The 23,205-nt window shown below is 51.5% G+C and overlaps 1 protein-coding gene across 2 annotated transcripts; it reads left to right on the top strand.

Annotated features, from left to right (window-relative positions):
- Nucleotides 1-961: 961 nt before the first annotated feature.
- Ush1g (USH1 protein network component sans) lies at nucleotides 962-7,829 on the top strand. 2 transcript variants are annotated; one of them, XM_075942144.1, is made up of 3 exons: nucleotides 962-1,334; nucleotides 3,735-4,949; nucleotides 6,042-7,829. In XM_075942144.1, exons 1-3 carry the CDS (start codon nucleotides 1,171-1,173, stop codon nucleotides 6,043-6,045), a joined length of 1,383 nt encoding a protein of 460 aa, XP_075798259.1. In that variant the 5' UTR covers nucleotides 962-1,170; the 3' UTR covers nucleotides 6,046-7,829. The 2 variants fall into 2 exon arrangements, with proteins under 2 accessions (XP_075798259.1, XP_075798258.1); XM_075942143.1 differs by lacking the exon at nucleotides 6,042-7,829 and having other exon boundaries at nucleotides 1,171-1,334; nucleotides 3,735-4,953.
- The last annotated feature ends 15,376 nt before the right edge of the window (nucleotides 7,830-23,205 follow it).

The following is a 23,205-nucleotide window of genomic DNA, read 5'->3' as shown; positions in this document are numbered from 1 at the left end:
CGCCGGGCTGGACCAGTGCTTTATACCGGAGAGGGCAGAGTGATTTACAGCCACAAGAGCCCGGTTCCATAAACCTCTCAGTCCCACTCACATGATCCATCTTTTCTCCGAGCTGAATTTAGGGAAGTCAGATAAGGTGAGATTTATATTTACCTGTTAAGATCTCCTCACCCTGTCGCGCTGGCGCGGCCAGGGTTCAGGAGTGTCCCCATTATGCGGTACCTAGAGGGTCCTCCGCCCCCAACACCCACTGTAACCTGGTACTAAGAGATCGCACCCACCCAAAGCCTGCAGAGCGGACTCCCATCCCAGTGCCCGCCTGCACCTAGATGCCGTCGCAGCTCAGGAGTCACCTATATCTTGGATCTTGCTTGCTGTCCCTGGATCAGGACAACAGTTCTCCCTTTCCCCACCTGCCCTCAGAGTGATCCAAGTTCGGTCTTCCTGTATCCCTTACTACTGCTGCCCGGAGATGCTTGTTGGATGCTGCAAAGTCTGGTTCCCACGGGGTTTCCCCAGCCGTCTTGTAATCGTTTAGCTCCCCCTGCTGGAGAGCCGTTGTCCGACCCCGCGCGAGTAGGCTAACTCTGGAGTCACTGCTGCGCCCTGCTCCCGGATTGTCTTGCAGTGAGTGGGTCCTCCTGCTCCTCTAGGCCCTCTGTCCTCCGGATCAGGACTGCCTTTCCATCCCACCCTCAGACACCATTCTCCAGTCCTTGGAGCGTTCCTTTTGACGGGTGAAGAAATCAGGGAGTCCAGCGGCCGGAGCTCTGTCGAGGACATCCTAAATTGTCCTCAATACTGAGCCTCAAGAGCAACGCCAGAGTCGAAGCTTTTGACCCGAGAGAGCTGGACTTCGATTGAATCACCCCTGTGTGCTGAAAAGCAGGGCGTTTAGGACCCAGGGGAAGCTCCTGGGCGGCTCTTGGGCAGTGAGAGATTTCCCCCTCCCTCTCCTGGTGCGCGGCTCAGATGTCCCGGTAGTCTGTAGTCTTCTGTAGTCGTGGCTCTGGCGCCCCGCATCCTCCATCTGCGCCAGCAGGGGCTGGTGGCACAGGCTCCTGCCCAGCCCCTTCCTTTAAACCCATGTTTCAGTCCTAACCTGGCTGCCCTCCCCGTCGGGGGGACATTTCTTGGTGCCCCTTGCACGACCCGTCCACCTCGGGCGCCATGAATGACCAGTATCACCGGGCCGCCAGGGATGGCTACTTGGAGCTCCTCAAGGAGGCCACCCGGAAGGAGCTGAATGCCCCTGACGAGGATGGCATGACCCCCACCCTCTGGGCTGCCTATCATGGCAACCTGGAGTCTCTGCGCCTCATTGTGAGCCGAGGGTGAGTATACTCTGCCCAGCCAGCAGGGAACCGTAAGAACCCCATATCCCAAACCTTATGGCATTTCTTACCCTCTACCCTGAGGTGCCCTCTTCCCTCTTCCCGTATGGATAGCCCCTAAGGTGAGACCGTGCAGCCTGCCATACTTTGAGAGACACACGTGGAAAGGACATCAGCCGAGGCTGATGGCTCTTGTGAACTGTGTGTAGGGCTTAGAGCAGAGGAACTGCGATGTGTGTGTGTGTGTGGGGGGGAGCTGCAGAGTGATTCAAAACTTAAAGACAATTCTGAGTTGGGGCACCTGGATGCAAGAGTTAAGGGAAGGGGGAATCAGAGAGAAGGCTGAGAAGTCTCCAAGGCCCTAGAAGTGGGAGCCAGAAAGGAGAGACCTTCATGCCTACTATCCAAACTAGGAGTCAAAAGGCTGTCCCCACAGTACCAGATGCTCCCACAGGACGAGTCTCATACTGACCTGTGCCTTCTCACCACTCCTCTCCTGAGATTTATGGGCACTGTCCACACTACCAAATGTCACTGGTTCAGCTGTAATTAACTCTCTGTACCCCTCCCCCACAGCAGGACAGCGAAGTGGGAAGCCATATATATGCAAAGAGGGCAGCTGTCCCTCTCCTCCCTCTGGAGCTGTCCTGGGAGGGAGGGTCAGCACAGAGAACCTGGAGGGGTCAGGCAATGTAGGATCCAGGGTCACTGAAGTGAGTCGGGGGAAGGGCATTAAATCACATTACCGGAACTATCCTAACATCAACAGTTTAGTAGGGCTGGCCTCGATACTGGTATGATCTGGGCAGGAGAAGGATGCCCTCAGAGTGTTCAAGTCAATGTCTCAGGTTCTAGGGGTCAAGGGCAGGGGCAGGGATTGTGTTGACCCTGGTACTTGGAGTGCCTGGATATGTGGGGAAAGGTTTCAGTCTCGGCAGCCCCTTGGGTCTAAGCAGCAGGTGGAGACAGCCTGGGATCAGACAGCTTAGGCAGTGAGAGGCCAAGACTCTCCGGGACGGCACACAGAGGTACTATCCCCTCTGCACATCCGTCAGAGAGACTCATGGGAGTCTCACACAGGGGTCTGAAGGGAAAGAAGGCTTGCCATTGGCTCTCCAAAGCCCTCGAGTTCTACCGAAGCAAGGATTTGTGCTTGATGAGGGAGGGTCTGTTGCCGAGCAACGCTTCCCCACAGTAACCTACAGGACTTGGCAAGCAGAGGGGGAAGCTGAAGTGGGGATGGGAGCAGGGCGGGGTAGGGGGGGAGGGGGAGACTGGGAGGTGTTGAGACAAGGGAGTGATTCTTTCCCCAGCTCTGGGCTGGCCTTGTGGCCTCATTAGTGTTGGGCAGGACCCGGGGCTCAGACCAGAGAGAGAGTCAAGATTCCTAGAGAAGGCAGCAGGAGCTGGACTGTGGGCCGGAGTCAGACCCGGAGGGCATTAGAGAGGGCTTCTGGAGGGGGCCAGGCCACCTGCTTCAAAGGGCAACTTGAACAAGGGAGAGCAGCACAGCCAGGTCGCCGGCCCTCTTCCTCTCCAGTCCTGGCTGTCCCCACAGTCCCCTTCTGGCCCAGGCCAAGACCCGACACCTACTCTAACACTGGCGTTGCCAGGCCTGGCCCCGCTCCCTGCAGACATGGCGGTGCCCACTGCATGCCAGCGCGCACTCTCTCATGCTCTTCCAAGTTTAAGCCCGGCACACACCACCCTCTGGTTCTCTTATTCAGTCACCCTGTAACATGTGGCTTCACAAACCACCTCACCCGCTTAGAGACCCAGACTCAGCCCTGGCCCACCACCTCTCTGGACCCGCTCCCCGCAGGGTCCATGAATAATTCACTCCTTTCTTTCAGCGCATCAAATATTTATCCCCTGAGATTCCCAGCCCTCTGTTCTCTAGGGGAAGGCCCGCCCTACCCCGCCTCCTAGGTAGCCCCGCCCCTTTGTGGGTTGGGCCATTCCCCCATACTCCTGCTTTGTGCTCAGTCCCGAAACATCTGTTGGCTCATCTCCTGGGAGTCTAGGTCTCAGCCACATGCGTTTCTTTAGGGCAGTGGTTCTCAACCTTCCTAACGCTGTGACCCTTTAATACAGTTTTTCATATTCTGGTGACCCCTCCCATCATAAACTTCGTTGCTACTTCGTAACTGTAATTTTGCTACTGTTATGAATTGTAATGTAAATATCTGATATGCAGGATATCTAATATGTGACCCTGTTGGGATTGCGACTCACAGATTGGGAACCACCGCTTTAGGGGGTGCTGTGCTGCAGGAAGCTCACAATGTCTTTGGGCTTTCCTTTCTTTTTCTGATTTCCCCCAACCCAGATTCCTTATACCCCCAACCCGAGCCCACAGGCTGGCTTGCTAAAAGGACTCGTCCTTTCTTTCCCCTGCAGGGGTGACCCGGATAAGTGTGACATCTGGGGAAACACACCCTTGCATCTGGCAGCTTCTAATGGCCACCTGCACTGCCTGTCCTTCCTCGTATCCTTCGGGGCCAACATCTGGTGCCTGGACAATGACTACCACACGCCATTGGACATGGCCGCTATGAAAGGCCACATGGAGAGCGTGCGCTATCTGGACTCGATCGCAGCCAAACAGAGCAGCCTCAACCCCAAGCTGGTGGGCAAGCTGAAGGACAAGGCCTTTCGCGAGGCGGAGCGGCGTATCCGCGAGTGCGCCAAGATGCAGCGCAAACACCACGAGCGTATGGAGCGGCGCTACCGGCGAGAGCTGGCCGAACGCTCCGACACGCTCAGCTTCTCCAGCCTCACGTCCAGCACCCTGAGCCGCCGGCTGCAGCACCTGACGCTGGGCAGCCAGCTGCCCTACTCGCAGGCTACGCTGCACGGCACGGCCAAGGGCAAGGCCAAGATCCAGAAGAAGCTGGAGAGGCGCAAGCAGGGGGGCGAGGGCACCTTCAAGGTCTCCGAGGACGGGCGCAAAAGCGTCCGATCGCTCTCGGGCCTGCAGCTGGGCAGCGATGTGATGTTTGTGCGCCAGGGCACTTACGCCAACCCCAAAGAGTGGGGCCGTGCCCCACTCAGGGACATGTTCCTCTCAGATGAGGACAGCGTCTCCCGTGCCACACTGGCTGCCGAGCCTGCGCACTCGGAAGTCAGCACCGATTCAGGCCACGATTCCTTGTTTACTCGCCCCGGCTTGGGTACCATGGTATTTCGAAGGAACTATTTGAGCAGCGGGCTGCACGGGCTGGGCCGCGAGGACGGTGGCTTGGATGGGACAGGGACGCGGGGTCGGCTGCAGAGTTCCCCCAGCCTGGACGATGACAGCCTGGGCAGTGCCAACAGCTTGCAGGACCGCAGTTGCGGGGAGGAGTTGCCCTGGGATGAGCTAGACTTGGGCTTAGATGAGGACCTGGAGCCTGAGACTAGCCCCTTGGAGACCTTCCTGGCTTCCCTGTACTTGGAGGACTTTGCCTCCCTCCTGCGGCAGGAGAAGATTGACCTGGAGGCTCTGATGCTGTGCTCTGACCTCGACCTCCGCAGCATCAGCGTGCCCCTGGGGCCTCGGAAGAAGATTCTGGGGGCCGTGAGGAGGCGCAGGCAGGCTCTGGAGCGTCCCCCGGCGCTGGAGGACACAGAGTTGTGAGTGCCTGTATAGGGGAGAGGATCTACCTCTTCAATAATGGGAGGAGGCTTAGTATCGTATAGCATAAAAGCCAAAGCCAGCAATCAGCTGCAAGAGCTCCATTATCCATTATCACCAGCTCAAAAAAAAAAAAAAAAAAGGAAAGAAAGAAAAGAAAAGAAAACCAACCTGCCAGTTTAATAACCGGAGGCTTTGTTATCATAGTTGACACTCAGTTCTGGGATTACCCAAATGGGGGGAAAAGAGCATTTTAGTGGAATATACTTAGAGTAATCATGGCTAAGATTTTAAGAGCCTTTTAGACAGGGTCTCCTGTGGCCCAAGCTGGCCTTGAACTTGTTGTGTAGCTGAGAATGACCCTGAATTTCTGATCCACCTTCCAAGTGCTGGGGTCTGAACCCAGGACTTCATGCATGCCAGGCAGGCGCTCTCTACTGACTGAACTATATTCCCGGCCCTAAAGCTGAGGTGTTTTGGAACCCTGCCACTTCCCAGGTCCTTAAGTCAACGCTTTTGTCAAATCCTGAGCTCCATTCCCTGAGCGTGTGCCACAATGAGCCAGTGGACGATCGGGGATTAGAGTGTAGCTCACCCCGTGCCTCACGCTGGTTTCCTGCGGAGATGACCGAGCTTGGGCGGGGGTTTGGCTCTGGAGCCTGGGGAACAGCCAACTGCTCTGGGACTGAGGGCGTGGCATCAGCGGCTCACCTCAACTGCCCAAGCCCTCAAAGCAGATGTGTCTCCAAGCCCTGCTCCCAACAGGTCCAACAGCAGCCTTGGAGGCACCTTAGAAAAGTGATTATAGCAGCCCCAACCCTTGCCAGTCCCTCCTGTCCACTATAGCATCCCACAAGCTCGCTGCCTCCGTTTGATATCTGAGGGCTTTTGCCCCCAGTGCTGGGGAAAGGCTGGCTGTGGGAAGGCAGTCTGGCTCACGATTCAGGCAGCGGGGTAGTCAGTGTCCCCGTGAAAGGCCATCAGCCTGCGGAGAGGGGGTGGCTAAGTCTCAGAGTAGCTGGTCTCGGAAGGAAATGAGACCTTTGAAGGTTGTGTTCTGAACCCGGTTCTGTCTGTCTCTTTCTCCACAGATGAAAGGTGCTCCTCCTCGCCTCAGACCAAAATGAATTGCAAGTTGCCACAACCCATGGTGGGGCCCCAGAGGTCCTCACAATTGCCATCCCTGCCGCCCCTTCTCCAGGAGCAAGGGTCACATGGGTCACCTCCCTAGGAACACTGTCCACATTCTGAAGCAGAGGTGTCGCCTGGAGGTACCCAGAGGGACCACAGCATTCCAGAGCGCCACTTCTGAGGGGTGTTGGATCCCCTGAGCCACCCTCATTGAAAAGTCCTGAATTACAAGAGGATTGGTGGTTAGGGACTGATTGGCCCTGGGGATTAGATGACATCAGAGCTGAATTTGAGGTAGAGAGGGGGTGGGGTGTAGCGTGACCTGTCGCAGGTACATCACCTCCCCCACCGACCTTTTCCAGTCCTTCTTGGCAGTGGAAGTGGGGTCCTGTTCTTTTTCAGGCTGGAAACTTTTGCTTCTTACTCACTGTAATGGAAGAGTTTGGGTACCCCCTCTTCATACACCCCAAAAGGGAGGTTTTCCAACCAGACCCTTCAGCCAAATGCCTGGTCTTTCTCTCCCCAGCACACCCCGTCTCCCAGAAGGCCAGTCCCCTCTCTTTCACCCTTAGCTTTGCCCCACTCCACTGTGAAGTTGGATGTTTCCAGGGTCTCCAGAGGACCAGGGGGCCTAGAAGCAAGGTGCATCAGTATTGTGGCCCCCAGGCCTGGAAGTCAAGGCTGTAGAATCGCATCTGCTAACTGCCTCAGAGTCTCCCAGGCCTAGACAGGCAGGGGGCTGGATGCAATCTGTGTCAGGCCCAGTGTGGGAAGGCTCTGTGAGAGAGGAAGATCCTGGATAAGCAAAGAACTTGAGTTCCTGATTGTGCCCAGGCTCCCAGCGCTCTCTCTCTCTCTCTCTCTCTCTCTCTCTCTCTCTCTCTCTCTCTCTCTCGTGTGTGGGGCGATGTGTATATATAGGGTGTATGTATTGTGTGTGTGTGTGTATATATACAATGTACATATAGGGTGTGTGTGTGTGTGGTGTGCATATGTTATGTGTTGTGTGTGTATAGTGTGTATGTGTGGTATGGATATAGGATATGTGTGCTTGTGTGTTGTGGTTGATCAGAGGAAGTTTTCCCTCAGAGTCTGGAGGGGCCTGGGCTGCTCATGAGTCTGCATGGATCACGGAGAAATGAGAACTTACTATGTGTCCAGCCCTGTGATGGTATGGAGGTGAAAACCAGGGCAAAGGCTAGCCCAGAGGTCCTCAGACTCCTTATAGCGCCTCCATCCCAGCAAGGTTATAGATGTGGTTCAGTCCTCAGGAGCCATATGCATGCAGGTTCACATCCAGCCCCCCATGGCCATGCCCCTCCTCCTTGTCAGCAGTGAACCCCTGTCCCAGACTCTAGCTCAGAGAGCAGGGAGCAGGCACAGTCTCTAACACCTCCTTGAGCTCCCTGGGACAGAGGAAAGAACCCCAAAGACCTCTGCATTCTATCTGGAGGTGCACTACCTATGCACGCGCAGTTCTGAGTGTGAAGGAGGTGGCTTCTTTGCCACCATTACCCTGAGTCCACCCCCAGCCTTCTTGCTTTCTGGGCCCAAGCCTGGGGCCACCTCCAAGTGCCGACTCATTTTTCTCAGAGCCCCAGACACTGCTGTTTCTCACCTCTTCTGAGTGTTTACTGCCTCAGCCCCTCCTGGTTCTCCCTGCACTGGGGTTGCCAGATGCTGTGATCCCCACCATTGTACCCCAAACCCTTCCTTCGGGCTCATTATATTTTTGTACAGCACGTCCTACACTGTGGTGGTGCTTGTGTTCTGTTCTGTAGGCACTGGGGAGTGGGTGGGTGAGAGTGGGGTGCGAGGTGGGGTCTATTCATTGGAGGGGTCCTTGAGCACCCCCACCTCTGCACATGTCTGCAGGGATCATTCCCAGCATCCCTGGGCCATTGTCCTCTTATGCTCTGATCCCAAAATCGGTAGCAGCTGAAGGCAGGATGGCACCGTCCCTGCCCACCAGACCCACCAGGGCACTCTCAGAAGTGGGCAAGAAGTCAGTCTCCTGAGGTCCCTGCCTGTCACCTGGGGGGGGGGGGTGTCTCAATTTCCTTACCTATCTCTGCTAAGTCTTTCGGGGTGCCAGATTTAGTACTCTCTTCTCTCAAGTACGTTTTACCAAGTGGGTGGCCAGCATGCTGTCATTTCTTAGCCAAGTCTGAGGTTTCCTTGTTCCATCCCTAATGATGTGCCTGATGTAGGACCGATGAGAAAGGAACATAGGCTATAGATGCTATATATCAACCGTCCAGAGGTCCTAGGCTACCTGTCTCCACTTTACAGATGAGAACACCGTGGCCCTCAGAGGTAAAGAACACAGGTCTTCTTGGTCACACAGTCCTTACACTCAAGCCACCAAGAGGATCAAGAAGACATCCTTCTACCAGTCAGGGTTACACGGCGTGTACAATTGTGACCACTTTTGGCCATCTTAATTATTGCAGCTACCTCTGAAAAGGCACACTGGTCCTTGCCAAGACTGTCCTGGGAAGGACATAGCGGGTAAGAAAGACTGTGGAAGACAAGACAGCGTGGTAGGCGTGTCAATGTCCAGGCAGAGTGGGGAAAGTGGGGGCGTGGATCTCGAGGGGCCAGTGTGGCTCAGGGACGGGATCCTGGGACGGTAGTAGCTGGCAAAGATTCAAGAAGCAAGAGGAACTTCAAGTAAGATAAAGGGAAGAATACAACTGTTTTGTCTTTTTTTTTCCTCTAAAGATTAAATTGATCCATGCCCCATAGACCTACATTGAGCCATAGAGAGTATGTGCTATGATATCTGGGGGCCAGTGAGATGTCTTATTGAATAAAGGGGCTTTGCTGGCAAGGCTGGTGATCTAAGTTTTGTCCCCAGGACCCATGTAGTGGAAGGAGAGAACTCACTCCTGTAAGTTGTCCTCTGAACTGCTATAGTACACACACACACACACACACACACACACACTACATAATACATACATACATACATGCATGCATACATACATGTAATCCAAACAGAATATGCTTGTGATAGGTGAAAGCTGCTCAATACAACATTGGCTTTCTCGACCCGGAAACACACCACATTCTCAGGCTTCTCTGTGTTTTACACGGGGCCTGGGAAACTCCTTGTTCTGTTGTGCATGTAGCCTTTCATTGGAAAACAAGGAAGACCTACAAATTCAGAAAAACTGGGGTCTGGGGGCTGGAGAGATGGCTCAGCAGTGAAGAGCGCTGGCTGCTCTTCCAGAGGTACTGAGCTCAATTCCCAGTAGCCACATGGTGGCTCACAACCATCTGTAATGAGATCTGGTGCCCTCTCCTGGCCTGCAGGCATATATGCATGAGGAACATTGTATACATAATAAATAAATAAAATCGTAAAAAAAAAAAGAAAAGAAAAAAAGAGGCAGGTAGTGGTGGTGCACGCTATTAATCCCAGCACTCGAGAGGAAGGGGCAGGCAGATCTCTGTGAGTACAAGGCCAGCCTGGTCTACAGAGTGAGTTCCAGGACAGGCTCCAAAGCTACACAGTGAAACCCTGTCTCGAAACACACCCACCCCCCCTCAAAAAAAAAAGAAAGAAAAGAAAAACTAGAAAAACTAATGATTCTTAGTTTGAGGCTTAGAATCTGGAGATGTTTCCTGGAAAGCCTACACAAAACACACGTACACACACGCATGTACACGTGCTCTCGCTCTCTCTCTCTCTCTCTCTCTCTCTCTCTCTCTCTCTCACACACACACACACACACACACACACACACACACTCCCATACTCATATTTAATTTTGCTCATAGTTCTAGACAGTTTATATCCAGAATCTGAAGAGACTCAGAGACAGAGACCATGGATTAAAAAGCTTTGAGATGGGGTGGAGGGATGGCTCAGTGGTTAAGATCACTGGCTGCTCTTGCAGAGGATCTGGGTTTGGTACCCAGCATCCACACAGCAGCTCACAGCCATCTCTAATTCCAGTTCCAGGGGATCCAACATCCCCTTCTGGCCTCTGCAGGCACTGTGGTGCACAGATATACATGGAAACAAAACACTCACACACATAAAATAAAAATAATTTTTAGGAAAGCTTTGGGTTAGATGGCTGTAAGGTTAGTGTGTTACAATGAAAGTAGCAATGTAATGGAGGTGGGGGCGGGGCAAAGCCGTGTCAGAAGTGCTCCCTAGTCTGTGATTAGCGCTCTCATTACACAGGGACCCAGAGGGAAGGGGCTGGTCAAATGCCATCAACAGCCACAGGGCAACAGCTCAACTCCGATGCCAGACTCTCAGCCACCTGTCTCCATGTTATGACTGAACACAATACTGTGATTCCCCTGTGCAAGCTTGTATCAACTTCTTTTAAATAATCCAAGTGAGGAGATGGTTGGGCTCAGGGGATAACCAGACCTGCACAGCAGAACCTGTGACTTTGTGTGAGTGGCCGCTCTCTGTTTCCTTATGTATAAAATAGCCATTATAATCATAGTGGTCACCACAGGTTATTAGGATGAGTGTTAAAGCGTTCTCTACACACCTGATATTTAGTACACTCCAGTTACTAATGATCACAGTTATTGCTGGCCTGAGAATGGCCCAGGGGGTGCTATTCATATCTGTGATTCGTGCAGCTACCCAGTAGATGGGCCCTAGACAATCCCAGGGAGCAGCCTTCCCTCCAGGCTTGCTTCTGAGAACAGGGCTCCCTCCTATTCTCAACACCACCCCGACTCCCAACAGAAGGAACACTGGAGGTGTCTCTAGAACACCAGTAAGGGGTGTTGATGACCCAGCCTAGGGAACAGACGGCTGGACCTGCCCCATCCAGTGGGAGAAGGCTAGAGGTCTTCTTGGAGCGTCCAAGGAGCTAAGTAGCTTTTCTGGAGGAGGAATTCCCCCTCATTATGCCAGGACCTGAACTTGAAATTTTATCAGAAGAATCCCCTGGGAGGTGGGTAGATGAGAATAGGCATTAGCTTCAGTTCTTAGTTGAAGACATGGAATTTCATGGAAGCGATGATATATAAATATATTTTTCTGGAATATATGAACTATTACATATATGTTCGATATATATGAAATATGATATGATATATATAATATGAAAAAGTATATATATTCTTTTTCTGTGAGAGGGTCTCAATGTACTGCTGGCTGTCCTGGTGTTTGCTATATAGACCAGGCTGGCCTTGAACTCACAGAGACCTGCCTGCCTCTGTCCCCCAAGTACTGGTATTATAGGTTTGTGCCACCTCACCTGTTTTTTTTTTTTACCAATTGTTGAAATTTATAAAGTATCCCGAACATATGCTAAGTACTGTATGCCTATTTAATTCTAACAATAAAGCCTCAGCCCTCAGGCTGGAGAGATAGCTCAGGGGTTAAGAGCACTTCCAGAGGGCGGCTCTTCTAGAGGACTCAGGTTGGGTTCCTAGCACCCACATGGCCACTCACAACCCTTTATAATTTGAGTTCCAGAGGATTCCGTGTCCCCTTTTGGTCTCACTGGGCACTGCACACATGTGGCTCATGCACATAGATGGGGAAAATAAACATTTGTACACATAAAACACAAAAAACCCTGGCCCTTGTTTATGGAGCGAGGAACTACATTGCCATCGTCCCCACTTTACAGATGGGAGGGCAGAGGTTCAAAGTGGGATTTCCTAAATGCTGAACCATGCAGCCGGAGCCCAGGGCGTGCACCATGGTGAGGGATTCCTTTGATTTGAGTCTCCTTGATCTGAGCATCCTTGAGGTCCTGGGCAGGTGCCAGGCTCTGACACAGATGGGGCAAGGGACTCCAGTCACTTTAGCAACTCAGGTGTGTAGTCTAAGCCCGGTGCTCAGTTCTCTGGCAGGCGGGAGGGAGAGAAGGCAAGGCGGGTTGTGGGACCACAGGCAGGATGCTGGGAGTAGGCCTTTGGGGACACAAGAGCATCTCAAGTGTGCTGAGATGAGGGAGGAGGCTGGGGGAAGAATCTTGTCCTGACAGGGAGCCTACCTCTCTCCTTTGTCCCATTTACTTCGGGATACCAGGCCGCTGGTCTTTCTCTTTTCCTCCTCATCCCCAAATGTTTCTCTGTCTCTGTCTTAATGCCTGGCTCAGGCTAGCCTATGACCTCAAATTCATTGTATAACCCAGACTAGCATTGAGCACATCTTTCTGCCTCAGCTTCCTCTCAGGTTTCTGGGATTGCAGCCGGGCACCACCCCGGGCGCTCTTGTTTATCATGCTCTCCAGCTCCCATTCGCTCTGGTTCCCTGTTCTCTTTGCGCTGCCCCAATGTTTCTGGTTGATCAGGAACCACCCAGCCCCTCCTTCAGGCACCGTTTCCTTCCCCCACCCTGACCTCACACCTTGGAAGCTTGTGGGGACTGTCTGAGAGGACCCACTGTGCCCCCAGGATGTCCAGTGTGCAGGGCACTGAAGCTATGCCTGAGATCCATCAGAAACAGTCTGGGAGCTGATTGGTTACGGCACAGATCTGACACTGAATAACCTTGACCTGGTCCAGTCACCGATTTCTCAAAATGGATCTCAAGTTGTCTTCCCGGTGTGAGGTCATTGTGAGGCTCCTTGACACTGTGTGGAACCCAGTCTGGCCTCTTGTCACTAGTGAGAATCCCACCTATTGTGACCCAGCCGCATTAGTAGTGATGCTCACTTGGTCTATTGCTATAGAATGAATGAAAGGGCTCTTGTCATTTTCTTATTTTTTTTTCATATGAGGAAATCTAAGAGCAGAGATAAATGTAAAAGGCATTAAACCCACACCACTGGGAAAAGGAGTTGCTAGAAATCCAACTGAGGCATTGAGGCCCCACAAAACTTAGGCTCTAACTTTTCTCTGGTGACTGGCTTGCCGGGTGGGAGGTTCCCAGTCCTTGAGAGGGAGTGGGCAGTAGGAGAAGAAGCCACTGATGCAGCCCCGCCATCCTTGCACTTATAAAAACAAAGTTGGATGATTGAGAGTTTGAGGCCAGCCTGGGTTACATAAAGAGAGCCTGCTCAGCTGCCACACAAGCCTAGTGACCTGAACGGGGTCCCTGGAGTCCAGGTAAAGAGCAGCAACTCCACAGTTGTCTGGCCTCCTCACATGCTCCACCTCTGTGAGCCGAGGTGCCAGGGTGGCGAGATTTGAACCGCAAGCCCAGGCCTGGAGACATATGGTGGGGAGCATGCTCTCTCTCTCATCCTCGCTTCTCAGCAGCTGCCACCCAACAGACCCTGGAGGGAGCAGCCAGCTCTGGAGAGAGTGAGTCGGAAGCAGTGGGGGTGCTGTCAGGTTTCTATGTAGATAAGGCACGGGTTCGGAGCTGTCCTGGAAGGCTGTGTTTGTGAGATGAGCATGTGTGTGTCTATGATCTTTCTCATTCGTCTGTGCTTTAGTGTCTCCAACTTCCAGAAGGTGCGCTTGCGCATATGCGCGCATGCTCGCATGTGCATTCTCACAAAGCGCCGAATCGCATTACTTTGCTTGGAGTCTATTTTTAGATTCTTCCTCCTGTCTATTATCTATTTTTAGAGGCCCAGTTCCTTCCAACTGGAAGACCCAAATTCCCAGGCACTCCTGGCCCCACCCCTCATCCTGAGTCAGGGCCCCACAAAACTCCTGCCCTAACCTCACTCTGGGTGATGACTGGCTTGTGTGTGGGGAGGTCCCCCGTCATTGGGACGGTATGGACTGTAGGCAGAGAAAGACCAGTGTTCCAGAAGACAGGGGACCAATCAATTTGGGGGGGTACACAAATTACTGGAGTCCTGGAGAGGATTCCCCTGTTTAGGGTATCTAGCCAGGAGGCATAGCCTGTCCCTCGTTAGGATGGTGGGTCCTCTTTTCCAAGGTCTCATGTTCCCACCTGTGAATAGGGATTCCTGTACCCCCCCAATTACAGCCAGTTGTGAGGTTAACAAAGAGTGCTTAGCTCAGTCCTAACTCCTCTTGGGAGTCCGGGAAACAGCCAGACCTGGGCACCCCTGAGTCAACAACAGTAGGAGCTGGCATGTCGAATGGTCCCCAGCCCCCTCCCCCCCAATATGTTCTGTGTGGAATATTCAGTATTCCAGAACAGAACCGGGAGGGGGCATCATTTCCTGAGGCCCCAGCTTTCTCTATGCATACATGTGCACCTGTGTGCATGCGTGCGTGCACACACAGGGAGGCACGGGCAAGGAGAGCGGCCTGGAGGAGTACATAGTGTCTCCTTCTGAAACAGCCAACTAGGATCGGTATGGTCTAAGTTATTTCAACAATTCAATAGCACAACGCCATTATAACCACAGCAGCACGACAAACGTATCTGGATGAGCTCTACCTCAAGCGCATGCCCAGGGTGCACACTGGTGGCATGGTCATCTTACTCCTCTCCAGGAACCCAACTTCATCCCTTCCACCTAACTTCCTGAGGAACCTGAGACCCAGGGAGGGTAAATTGCTTACCTCGGGGGCTGGAGAGATGGCTCAGTGGTTAAGAGCGCTGCCTGCTCTTCCAAAGGTCCTGAATTCAATTCCGAGCAACCACATGGTGGGTCACAACCATCTGTAATGGGGTCTGGTGCCCTCTTATGGCCTGCAGGCATACACACAGACAGAATATTGTATACATAATAAATAAATAAATAAATAAAAATTGCTTACCTTGGGACACATAGCAAGTGCTAACCTTGCTCTAGAGGCTGCGCCCGCACAGCTCACAGCCCTTGACCCCCTCCCAGCCTGCCATCAGGCCCAACACACACTGGTTCACTCATCTGTGCCTCACAGGAGACGGTGGCGCTGCCCTGATGTGAGCGGAGGGAACCGGTGGTCCCTGGAAGATCTCACCAACAGGGAGCCTATGATGCCAGGAGGTCCAGCTCTGGGTTCTGCTTTTTTGTTTTTGTTTTTCAACACAGGGTTTCTCTGTAGCTTTGGAGCTTGTCCTGGAACTAGCTCTTGTAGCCCAGGCTGGCCTTGATGCACAGAGATCCACCTGCCTCTGCTCCCCCCCCCACCCAGTGCTGAGATTAAAGGTGTGCACCATCACCGCCTGGCTCAGCTCTGGGTTCTGAAGGGTCTAACTTGTCTACCTTTGAGGGGCATCCTGGGCTATAGATTCTTTTTCTGTAAGGTGCGGAGAGGCTGGGAGACCTTGGAGCATCAGCAGAATCCCTGCTGGCTCCAGGCCTGCTTTCTTCTCATCCTCCCTCCTCTCCTCTTCCCTGAGCCCTCACTCACCGGTCCTTGTCCCCACAGAGCAGCTGGCAGCCAGGACTGCTGGCTGGAAGCAGAGGGTCTGCTCAAGCCAGGAGCAGGGTCCTTGGAGGTGAGGCTGGTGCAGAGTCCTGTCCCTTTGGAGCTGGGGAAGCTGGGGGACCTTGGGGTGTTCGTCCCACTCTCAACTGGCTAGGATCTGAGCCATGAGCCCCACCACTTCTTTCCCAGCTTGTATAGCCCCACCCTGGTGAATAATGCCAGTTGCCTGGGGAGCTGGGCCTTGCTGGGTCTTTGATGAATTGGGGGAGGTATAAATGGGTGGGGACAAGGGAGGGACAAGGACTCAGCCAAGTAGGCTTAGGCAGTAGGAATAGTTAAATGCTAGCAACAGGTACCATCTCCAGCCCTCCAGGGCTCTACGTCCATCTGACTCTCAGGAGCCACGGCCAGGGCGGGACTCTGGCTCACCCCACCCCAGCCACAACAGTAATTAACCCCATGAACTCAGCACATAAAGATCCAAATCACAGACGGGAGGGGTAATCGATGCCCCAGGAGGGGGAACTCCAGAGGCCCCAAGAGGGGGAACTCCAGAGGCCCCAGGAGGGCATCCCTGGATTTCCAGCTTCACTGTCACTGCCTGGGTGGCACCTCCACTCCACTCGGGGACTTAGACAACATCTCCACTGTCTGATTTTGCTGTCGTTTTGTTTTCGTGTTTTTGTTTTTTCAAGACAGGGGTTCTCTGTGTAGCCCTGGCTGTCCTAGAACTCACTCTGTAGACAAAGCTGGCCTTGAACTCACAGAGATCCACCTGTCTCTGCCTCCCTAGTGCTGGGCTTAAGGGCGTGTGCCGCCATGCTCGGCTGATGTTTTATTCAATCTCCGATCTCCTACTTCATTTTCATGATCATATTTATCCGTGCCCTTCTCTTCTACTCTGTAAACCTCCCACGGACTGAGCACTGTGTGAGGAGCAAGGTCTCCCCTAGACAGGCAGGACTTGCTGTGTGCCTGGTTTCACAGACCCTCCTCTTCCTAGCTTTGCTTGTCTGTTTGGTGCCTCTGTGCAGTTGCTGCAGTGTGAAGACCCTGAAGGCGGAGGGTGTATCAGCTGGGGATGCCTGAGATGTCATGGAGGAAGTCAGGGAACAGTAGGAAGGCCTGGAGTGGGGGTCCTCAGCCTCGGGAGTGAGTCCACGGTGTGGTTGGCCACTGGGAAGAGACAGGACATAGTTTTCTTTCATTCATTTTGAAAGATTTTGTTTTAAAATCTGGGGCGGGGGGCGGGGAGGGTTGTGTAAATATTTGGAGATGAGAAGAGGGTGTTGGAGGAAGCAGGTGGTCACGAGCCTCCTGGTGTGGAGCTGGGAACCAAACTAGAGTCCTCTGCAATAGCAGAACACAAAGCTCTCTAGCCCCTTCCTTCTTCCTTCCTTCCTTCCTTCCTTCCTTCCTTCCTTCCTTCTTCCTCCTCCTCCTCCTTCCTTCCTTCTTCCTCCTCCTCCTCCTTCCTTCTTCCTCCTCCTCCTTCTTCCTTCCTTCTTCCTCCTCCTTCCTTCCTTCCTTCCTCCTCCTCCTTCCTTAGTTCTTCCTCCTCCTTCCTTCCTTCCTTCTTCCTCCTCCTTCTTCCTTCCTTCCTCCTCCTTCCTTCTTCTCCTTCCTTCCTTCTTCCCTCCCTCCCTCCCCTCTTCCCTCCCTCCCTTCCTTCCATCTGTCCTTTCTTCCTCCCTTTCCTTTTCTCTCTCTATTATGGTAAATTATTTTATTCTCATTTATTTATTAGACAGAACCTCACTATGTAGCCTTGGCTGACCTGAATTTGATATATAAACCAAGCTGGTCTTGAACGTACAGACATCTGTCTAACTGCCTTTGCCGCTGTCTCAAAGGGCTGAACTTAGCTTTTCTACCTTGACACAATGAGCTCCAGCTCCACCCATTGTCCTGCGAATGCAGCTTCATTCTTTGTGTGGCTGAAGAAAACTGTGCTGGGTTTCCGCACCCCACTGTCTTTATCCACTCGTCAGCTGGTGGACATCTAAGCTGCTTCAGCATCTCGGCTGGAGTCAACGGTGCAGCATCAACCTGGACAGGCAAGTATCTCTGCCCAAGGCTTCCAGCCCTTTGAGGAAGTACCCAGGAGTGATGTGGCTGGGTCTCAAACTAGTTCTGTTTTCAGCTTTTGGAGATTCTCCACACTGGCTTCCAAAACGGCTACACAGCTGATATGCCCTTCCTCTACCTGGGAACATGAGGCGGGGTGGTGGGGGTGGTGGGGTACAGCTCCGAGTCTACATGTGGCTGTCTGCCGGTGTTCTGACCAGTGGGTCATGGGTGGAAGAAGCTTGTGCCATTTCTAGGTTCAAAGTTCTCCCTTCTGCTGTGTGTCGATTGGAGTGGCCCAGAGTCAAGGCTCTAGTAACTGAAGGGGACTCTCCAAGCCAAACTACCGTTGACATGAGTTCAGCCAGGCCTCATTGTAAAAGATCACCACACCTGGGTTTGTTGAATATTTAGATTCCCCCATGGAAGGATGGGGCAGGAAGAGTCATGGACCCTCAGCGAGTCCACTCACCCTTCCCAGCCGTTAGGACACAACCCCTCAGCGACGGGTTGGAGAGTACAGACTCGGAAAGAGTAGAAGAGGGCTCTATGCACGCAGTTATCGGGCATGCTGCGAACACGCTTTCTAATGCAGCTGCTTAGGGTTGCCCAAACCTTCACCCTTGTACTCCACTTTGTACATAACCCTGATAGAGGCATTGATTTCTCGGGGTAAGCTTGGTGAAATTTACTTTTGATTTGTCATTGGAAGCTTAAAAGCAGGTAGACATTACAATATAGACAATCCCTCGACAAGGGAGAAAATTCCCCCGACAGGGCATAAATACCTGTCACTGCTTAGAGGAGGGCCACTTGACTCCCATCTTACTTGAGGGTAAAAAGAGATTACTTCGTATTGTCTTTAACCACCAAGATGAGGGGGGATGTTTGTTACGACTGTCTGTGTACTCACTGATACAGCCAGACCCATACACACACACACAAATGCTCACACACATGCATGCACACACACACATTCGCATGCATGCACCCACACCCACACACATATGTGCACACACTCACAAGCACACATGCACACACACACTTGCACACATGCACGCGCACACACGCACACACACACACACACACACACACACACACACACACACACACACTTGATTCCTACAGCTGCATCACAGAGGCTCATTTCCAGGTAGTGTGTGATCACTGAGTCCTAAAGCCAGAGGTAGATGGAATGAGGTCTGAGGAGAGCGATATGGAAGGCTACAATTCTTGACTTATAGTAAATATTCAATAAAATGGCACACACCTTTAATCCCAGCACTCAGGAGGCAGAGGCAGGCAGATCTCTGAGTTCAAGGCCATCTTAGTCTACAAAGTGAGTTCCAGGTCAGCCAGGGCTACACAGAGAACCCTGTCTTTAAAAAAAAAAAGTGGAATGAGCATGGGGAGCCACACTGAGCCAAGACTTTCTCAGAGGCCCTGAAAGGGAGAAACAAACGGTCCAGACCACGAGTTCTGTATTCTTACCCAGGAGTGAACTTGGCAAGACTCATCTGGCACTGGATTCAGTCAGTACCTTGAAGGTGTCAAGACTGAAGTTTCTGAGGACCTAAGTCTTTCCCCGGTCTGTGGTTGTCAGTCCTAAGGCAGCTGCATCTGATATGTCTTGTGGGTTTTTTTGCCCAAACTGATTTATCTCTCTGCTGCCCTTGGCCAGTTTCCCCTGCAGAGAGTAAATAAGACACAGTGCTTCTTAATAAACTCACTTGGCAGAAGTCGTCAGCTCTGCTCTTGTCTTTTTTATTTCTCATCTTCATCCCTCAATGCCTGGTCCTCCCACTTGACGCCTCCCAATCAGGACCCTTATTCCTGCGAGTTTGGGGGAAGAGCTGTGTGTACCGATGGTTGAAGTCTCAGAAGCCCAGAAGATGGGTGGATATGAGATAATTACCCTGAGAATAAACACCTAGAGGTGAGAGAGGATAGGCCCTGTCCGTGAGTCAGAGGTCAGTGAGTGGTCATCCTGACGCAAGGAAAACAGTGATCGGTGATGAAGCTAACCACTTAAAGGCCGGGCTGATTGCTACAGCCCAAGGTCCAAAAGACCTTATGTTTGTGAAAAGAGTCTACAGTCAAGGCTGGGGATGTAACTTAGTATAACTTGCCTAGCACGAGGGAGGCCTTGGGTTCAATTCCCAATACTTCAAGAAGAATCAAGAAGAATCTTAAAAAAGAGAAAACAAAGTGAATTGCAGGATCGATGCTAAATAATCCTCTACTATGCTGGGGTCCCTGGGCTTGAGTCTCAACATCACATAAAAGAAAAAGTTAGCTGGGTGGCGGTGGCGTATGCCTTTAATCCCAGCACTTGGGAGGCAGAGGCAGGCAGATCTCTGTGAGTTTGACCAGCCTGGTCTACAAAGTGAGTTCCAGGACAGCCAGAACTGTTACACAGAGAAACCCTGCCTAGAACAAACAAACAAACAAAAAATAAAGTATAGCATACATATAGCCTGCTGGTTTGATTTGTCTCACTGTGTTTTGGTCTTGCCCATTCCTACCCTTAGAACTTGAGTCTGGCTTCTTTCTTTTAACATAGACCTGTGAAGTTCAATCTGTCAGACCATCCATCTATACTGCTGCCTGGACCAGTTTTATTGCTCATGCTCTAGAAATGCATCATGGCTCACATGTCCATTCCCCTGGACATGTAGACTATTTCCAGTTAGCTATGATCAGCCAAGCACAAGACCACGTGGAGAAATGTTTTCATCCCGGTTGGGCAGATACCTGGGAGCTGAGCGGCTGGGTCATACAGTGGGTATATATTTAACCTTCTACAACACTGCCATTGGGTTAGTGGCACATGTTTGTAATTGCAGCACTTGAGAGGCTGACTCAGGAAGATTGTGAGTTCGAGGACAGCCTCAGCTACATGGTGAGACCCTGTTTAGTGACAGACTTACCCAGCAGGGGTAAGGCCCAGGTTTGGATCCTCAGACCAAACCAAACCAAACCAACATGGAAAGCCCTGGCAAACCAAACTGGTTTCTGAAGGGATTGTATCATTACATGCTTTGGTTGGTAGCCCAGTTGCTGTAGATCTTCTCCAGCACTGAGTTTTGTAGTTCATTTTAGGTATGTTTTCTGGGACTTTAATTTGTATTTCCCTAGACTACTGATCTAAAGCCCACTGTCCTGAATCTCCTGGCCATTTGTGTATTTTTGCTGTGGGATGTCTTTCTGTATGTTGTGAATATGTGTTGCTCTCATTTGTTGATAAATAAAGCTGCTTTGGCCGGTGGCAAGGTTGGATAGAGTCAGGCAGGAAATCCGAGCAGAGATAGAGGAGAAGAGAGGCAGAGTCTGGGCGGTGCCAGACAGAGGAAGCAAGACATGTAGAAAATGGGGTGACACCACAGCCACGTGGCAATGCATAGAGTAATAGAAATGGGTTGATTTAAATGTAAGAGCTAGCTAGTAAGAAGCCTGAGCCATTGGCCAAACATTTATAAGTAATATTAAGCCTCTTCGTGGTTATTCAGAAATTTACTGATTGTTCACATCTCCTTGTCTCCGTATATTCCACAGCCTCTGCCTCTGCTATCTACGTGCTCATGATACATTTTGATTTGGGTGTCTTGGAAAATTCGCTAGATTCTCTCCAGCTCTTTCTTGTATAGACAAGCCTCCCTAACACACACACACACACACACACACACACACACACACACACACACACACTTCTCCTCTGGTCTAAAGCCTATGGTGGCTCCTGTCGTCTGCAGGGATAAGCCCCAATGTCTCTGCCTGCTGTTCAAGGTCCCTCCAGTTCCTGCTTCCTGTCTTTCTCTTCTGCCTTCCATAGCTTCTCTCTGCTCTTGCCCCCTCACCTGAGAAAGCAGAATGTCTGGTTCCCTTTCCTGGGTCAAGGCTGCTTAAGCCAAGTCTGCCTGTTTCCAGGGAGCTATTGGCCAGTTCCTCCTTTCATGCTTTCTACCTCTTCTAGTATTCTTTTTCATTTTTTTAAAAATTATGTTTATGAATGTTTTGCATACATGTGATATGAGCATTGTATGTGTGCCTGGTGACCATAGCAACCAGAAGGAGATGTCAGGTCCCCTGGAACTGGAGTCACAGAGGATTGTGAGCTGTCGTGTAACTCTGGTCCTTTGCAAGAGCAGCAAGTGCTCTTAGCTGCTGGGCCATCTCTCCAGCCCTTCCCCCAAGCTCTCCTGACACCTGCTCAGCCCTTTCTACCTTTAGTTTACTATACCATACCAGGGTAACTTGGCTTGGCAGCAAGCTTGGCAATACCAGGAGCTTCCTCCTATGTATGATAAAGGTGGTGGGATCCCCCCCAATTAATTCAACATTGCTACTCCTACAGTTCTAAAACGCGTACATCAACCTCCCTGAAAATTCTAGTCTGGTGGTCGGGACTCCAAGTGGGGAGAGGGAGGGAAAAGGACAACACGTGTTTCTGTCTAAGGTCATCTGTTGACAAAAGAGAACTGGATTTGGGGGGACTTTGGATTTCTAACTCAGCTGTTCAGTAACTGTGGGGTTGGCACAAATCAGTTACTTAATTTCTCTGACTCTTCATTAATTTTTATTTTTTTGGTTTTTCAAGACGGGGTTTCTCTGTAGCTTTTTTTTTTTGGTTTTTCGAGGCAGGGTTTCTATGTGGTTTTGGAGCCTGTCCTGGAACTAGCTATTGTAGACCAGGCTGGTCTCGAACTCACAGAGATCTGCCTGCCTCTGCCTCCCAAGTGCTGGGATTAAAGGTGTGCGCCACCACCGCCCGGCTCTCTGTAGCTTTTTGGAGCCTGTTCTGGAACTATCTCTTGTAGATCAGGCTGGGCTCGAACTCATAGAGATCCACCTGACTCTGCCTTCCAAGTGCTGGGATTAAAGGCGTGCGCCACCACAGCTCTCTCGACCTTTTTTTTTTTTTTTTTGAGACAGAGTTTCTCTGGTTATCCTTGACTATACTAGAACTCATTCTGTAGACCTGGCTGTTCATAGAGATTTGCCTGCCTCTGTCTCCTGAGTGCTAGGATTAAAGGTCTACACCATCACTACCTGGCCCCTTCACATATTTTTTAAAGATTTATTCATGTATACAGTGTTCTGCCTGCATGTGTGCCTACGCACCAGAAGAGGGCACCAGATCTCATTACAGATGGTTGTGAGCCACCACGTGGTTGCTGGCAATTGAACTCAGAACCTCTGGAAGAGCAGCCAGAACCATCTCGCCAAACTTCCCTTCATAAATTTAATGATCAGCCGGGTGGTGGGGGCACATGCCTTTAATCCCAGCACTCAGGAGGCAGTGGCAGGCAGATCTCTGTGAGTTCGATGCCAGCCTGGTCTACAAGAGCTAGTTCCATCCAGGACAGGCTCCAAAGCTACAGAGAAACCCTGTCTCAAAAAAACCAAAAAAAAAAAAATCAGGATTCATTATTACTATTATTATTATTGTTATTTTAAAGTGGATCCAGTGACTTTCTCAGTGCTTAAGAGCACTTGCTCTTGCTGCGGAGGATCTGGGTTCAGTACCCGTCACCCACCTGGTGACTCCCAGCTGTCTATAATTCCAGGGGATCCAGTGCCCTCTTCTGGCCTCCTCAGGTGCCAGACAATCACCTAGTACACACACATACATGTAGGCAAAACACTCATACACATAAAATAAAAACAAATCTTGCAAATAAATAAATAAAGGCTGATGAAACAGCTCAGCAGATAAAGGGCTCACTGGTTGCCAAGCCTGATTGATGGCCTGAGTTTGACCCCCAGAACCAAACTGTTGGAAAGAAAGATCTGAACCACACGGGAGATTGTGGAATACACAAAGCCTCTTGAGTA

Source organism: Microtus pennsylvanicus, chromosome 11, assembly GCF_037038515.1.
Source record: "Microtus pennsylvanicus isolate mMicPen1 chromosome 11, mMicPen1.hap1, whole genome shotgun sequence".
Classification (NCBI taxonomy): Eukaryota; Metazoa; Chordata; class Mammalia; order Rodentia; family Cricetidae; genus Microtus; species Microtus pennsylvanicus.
This window is presented reverse-complemented; position numbering and strand designations above follow the sequence as displayed.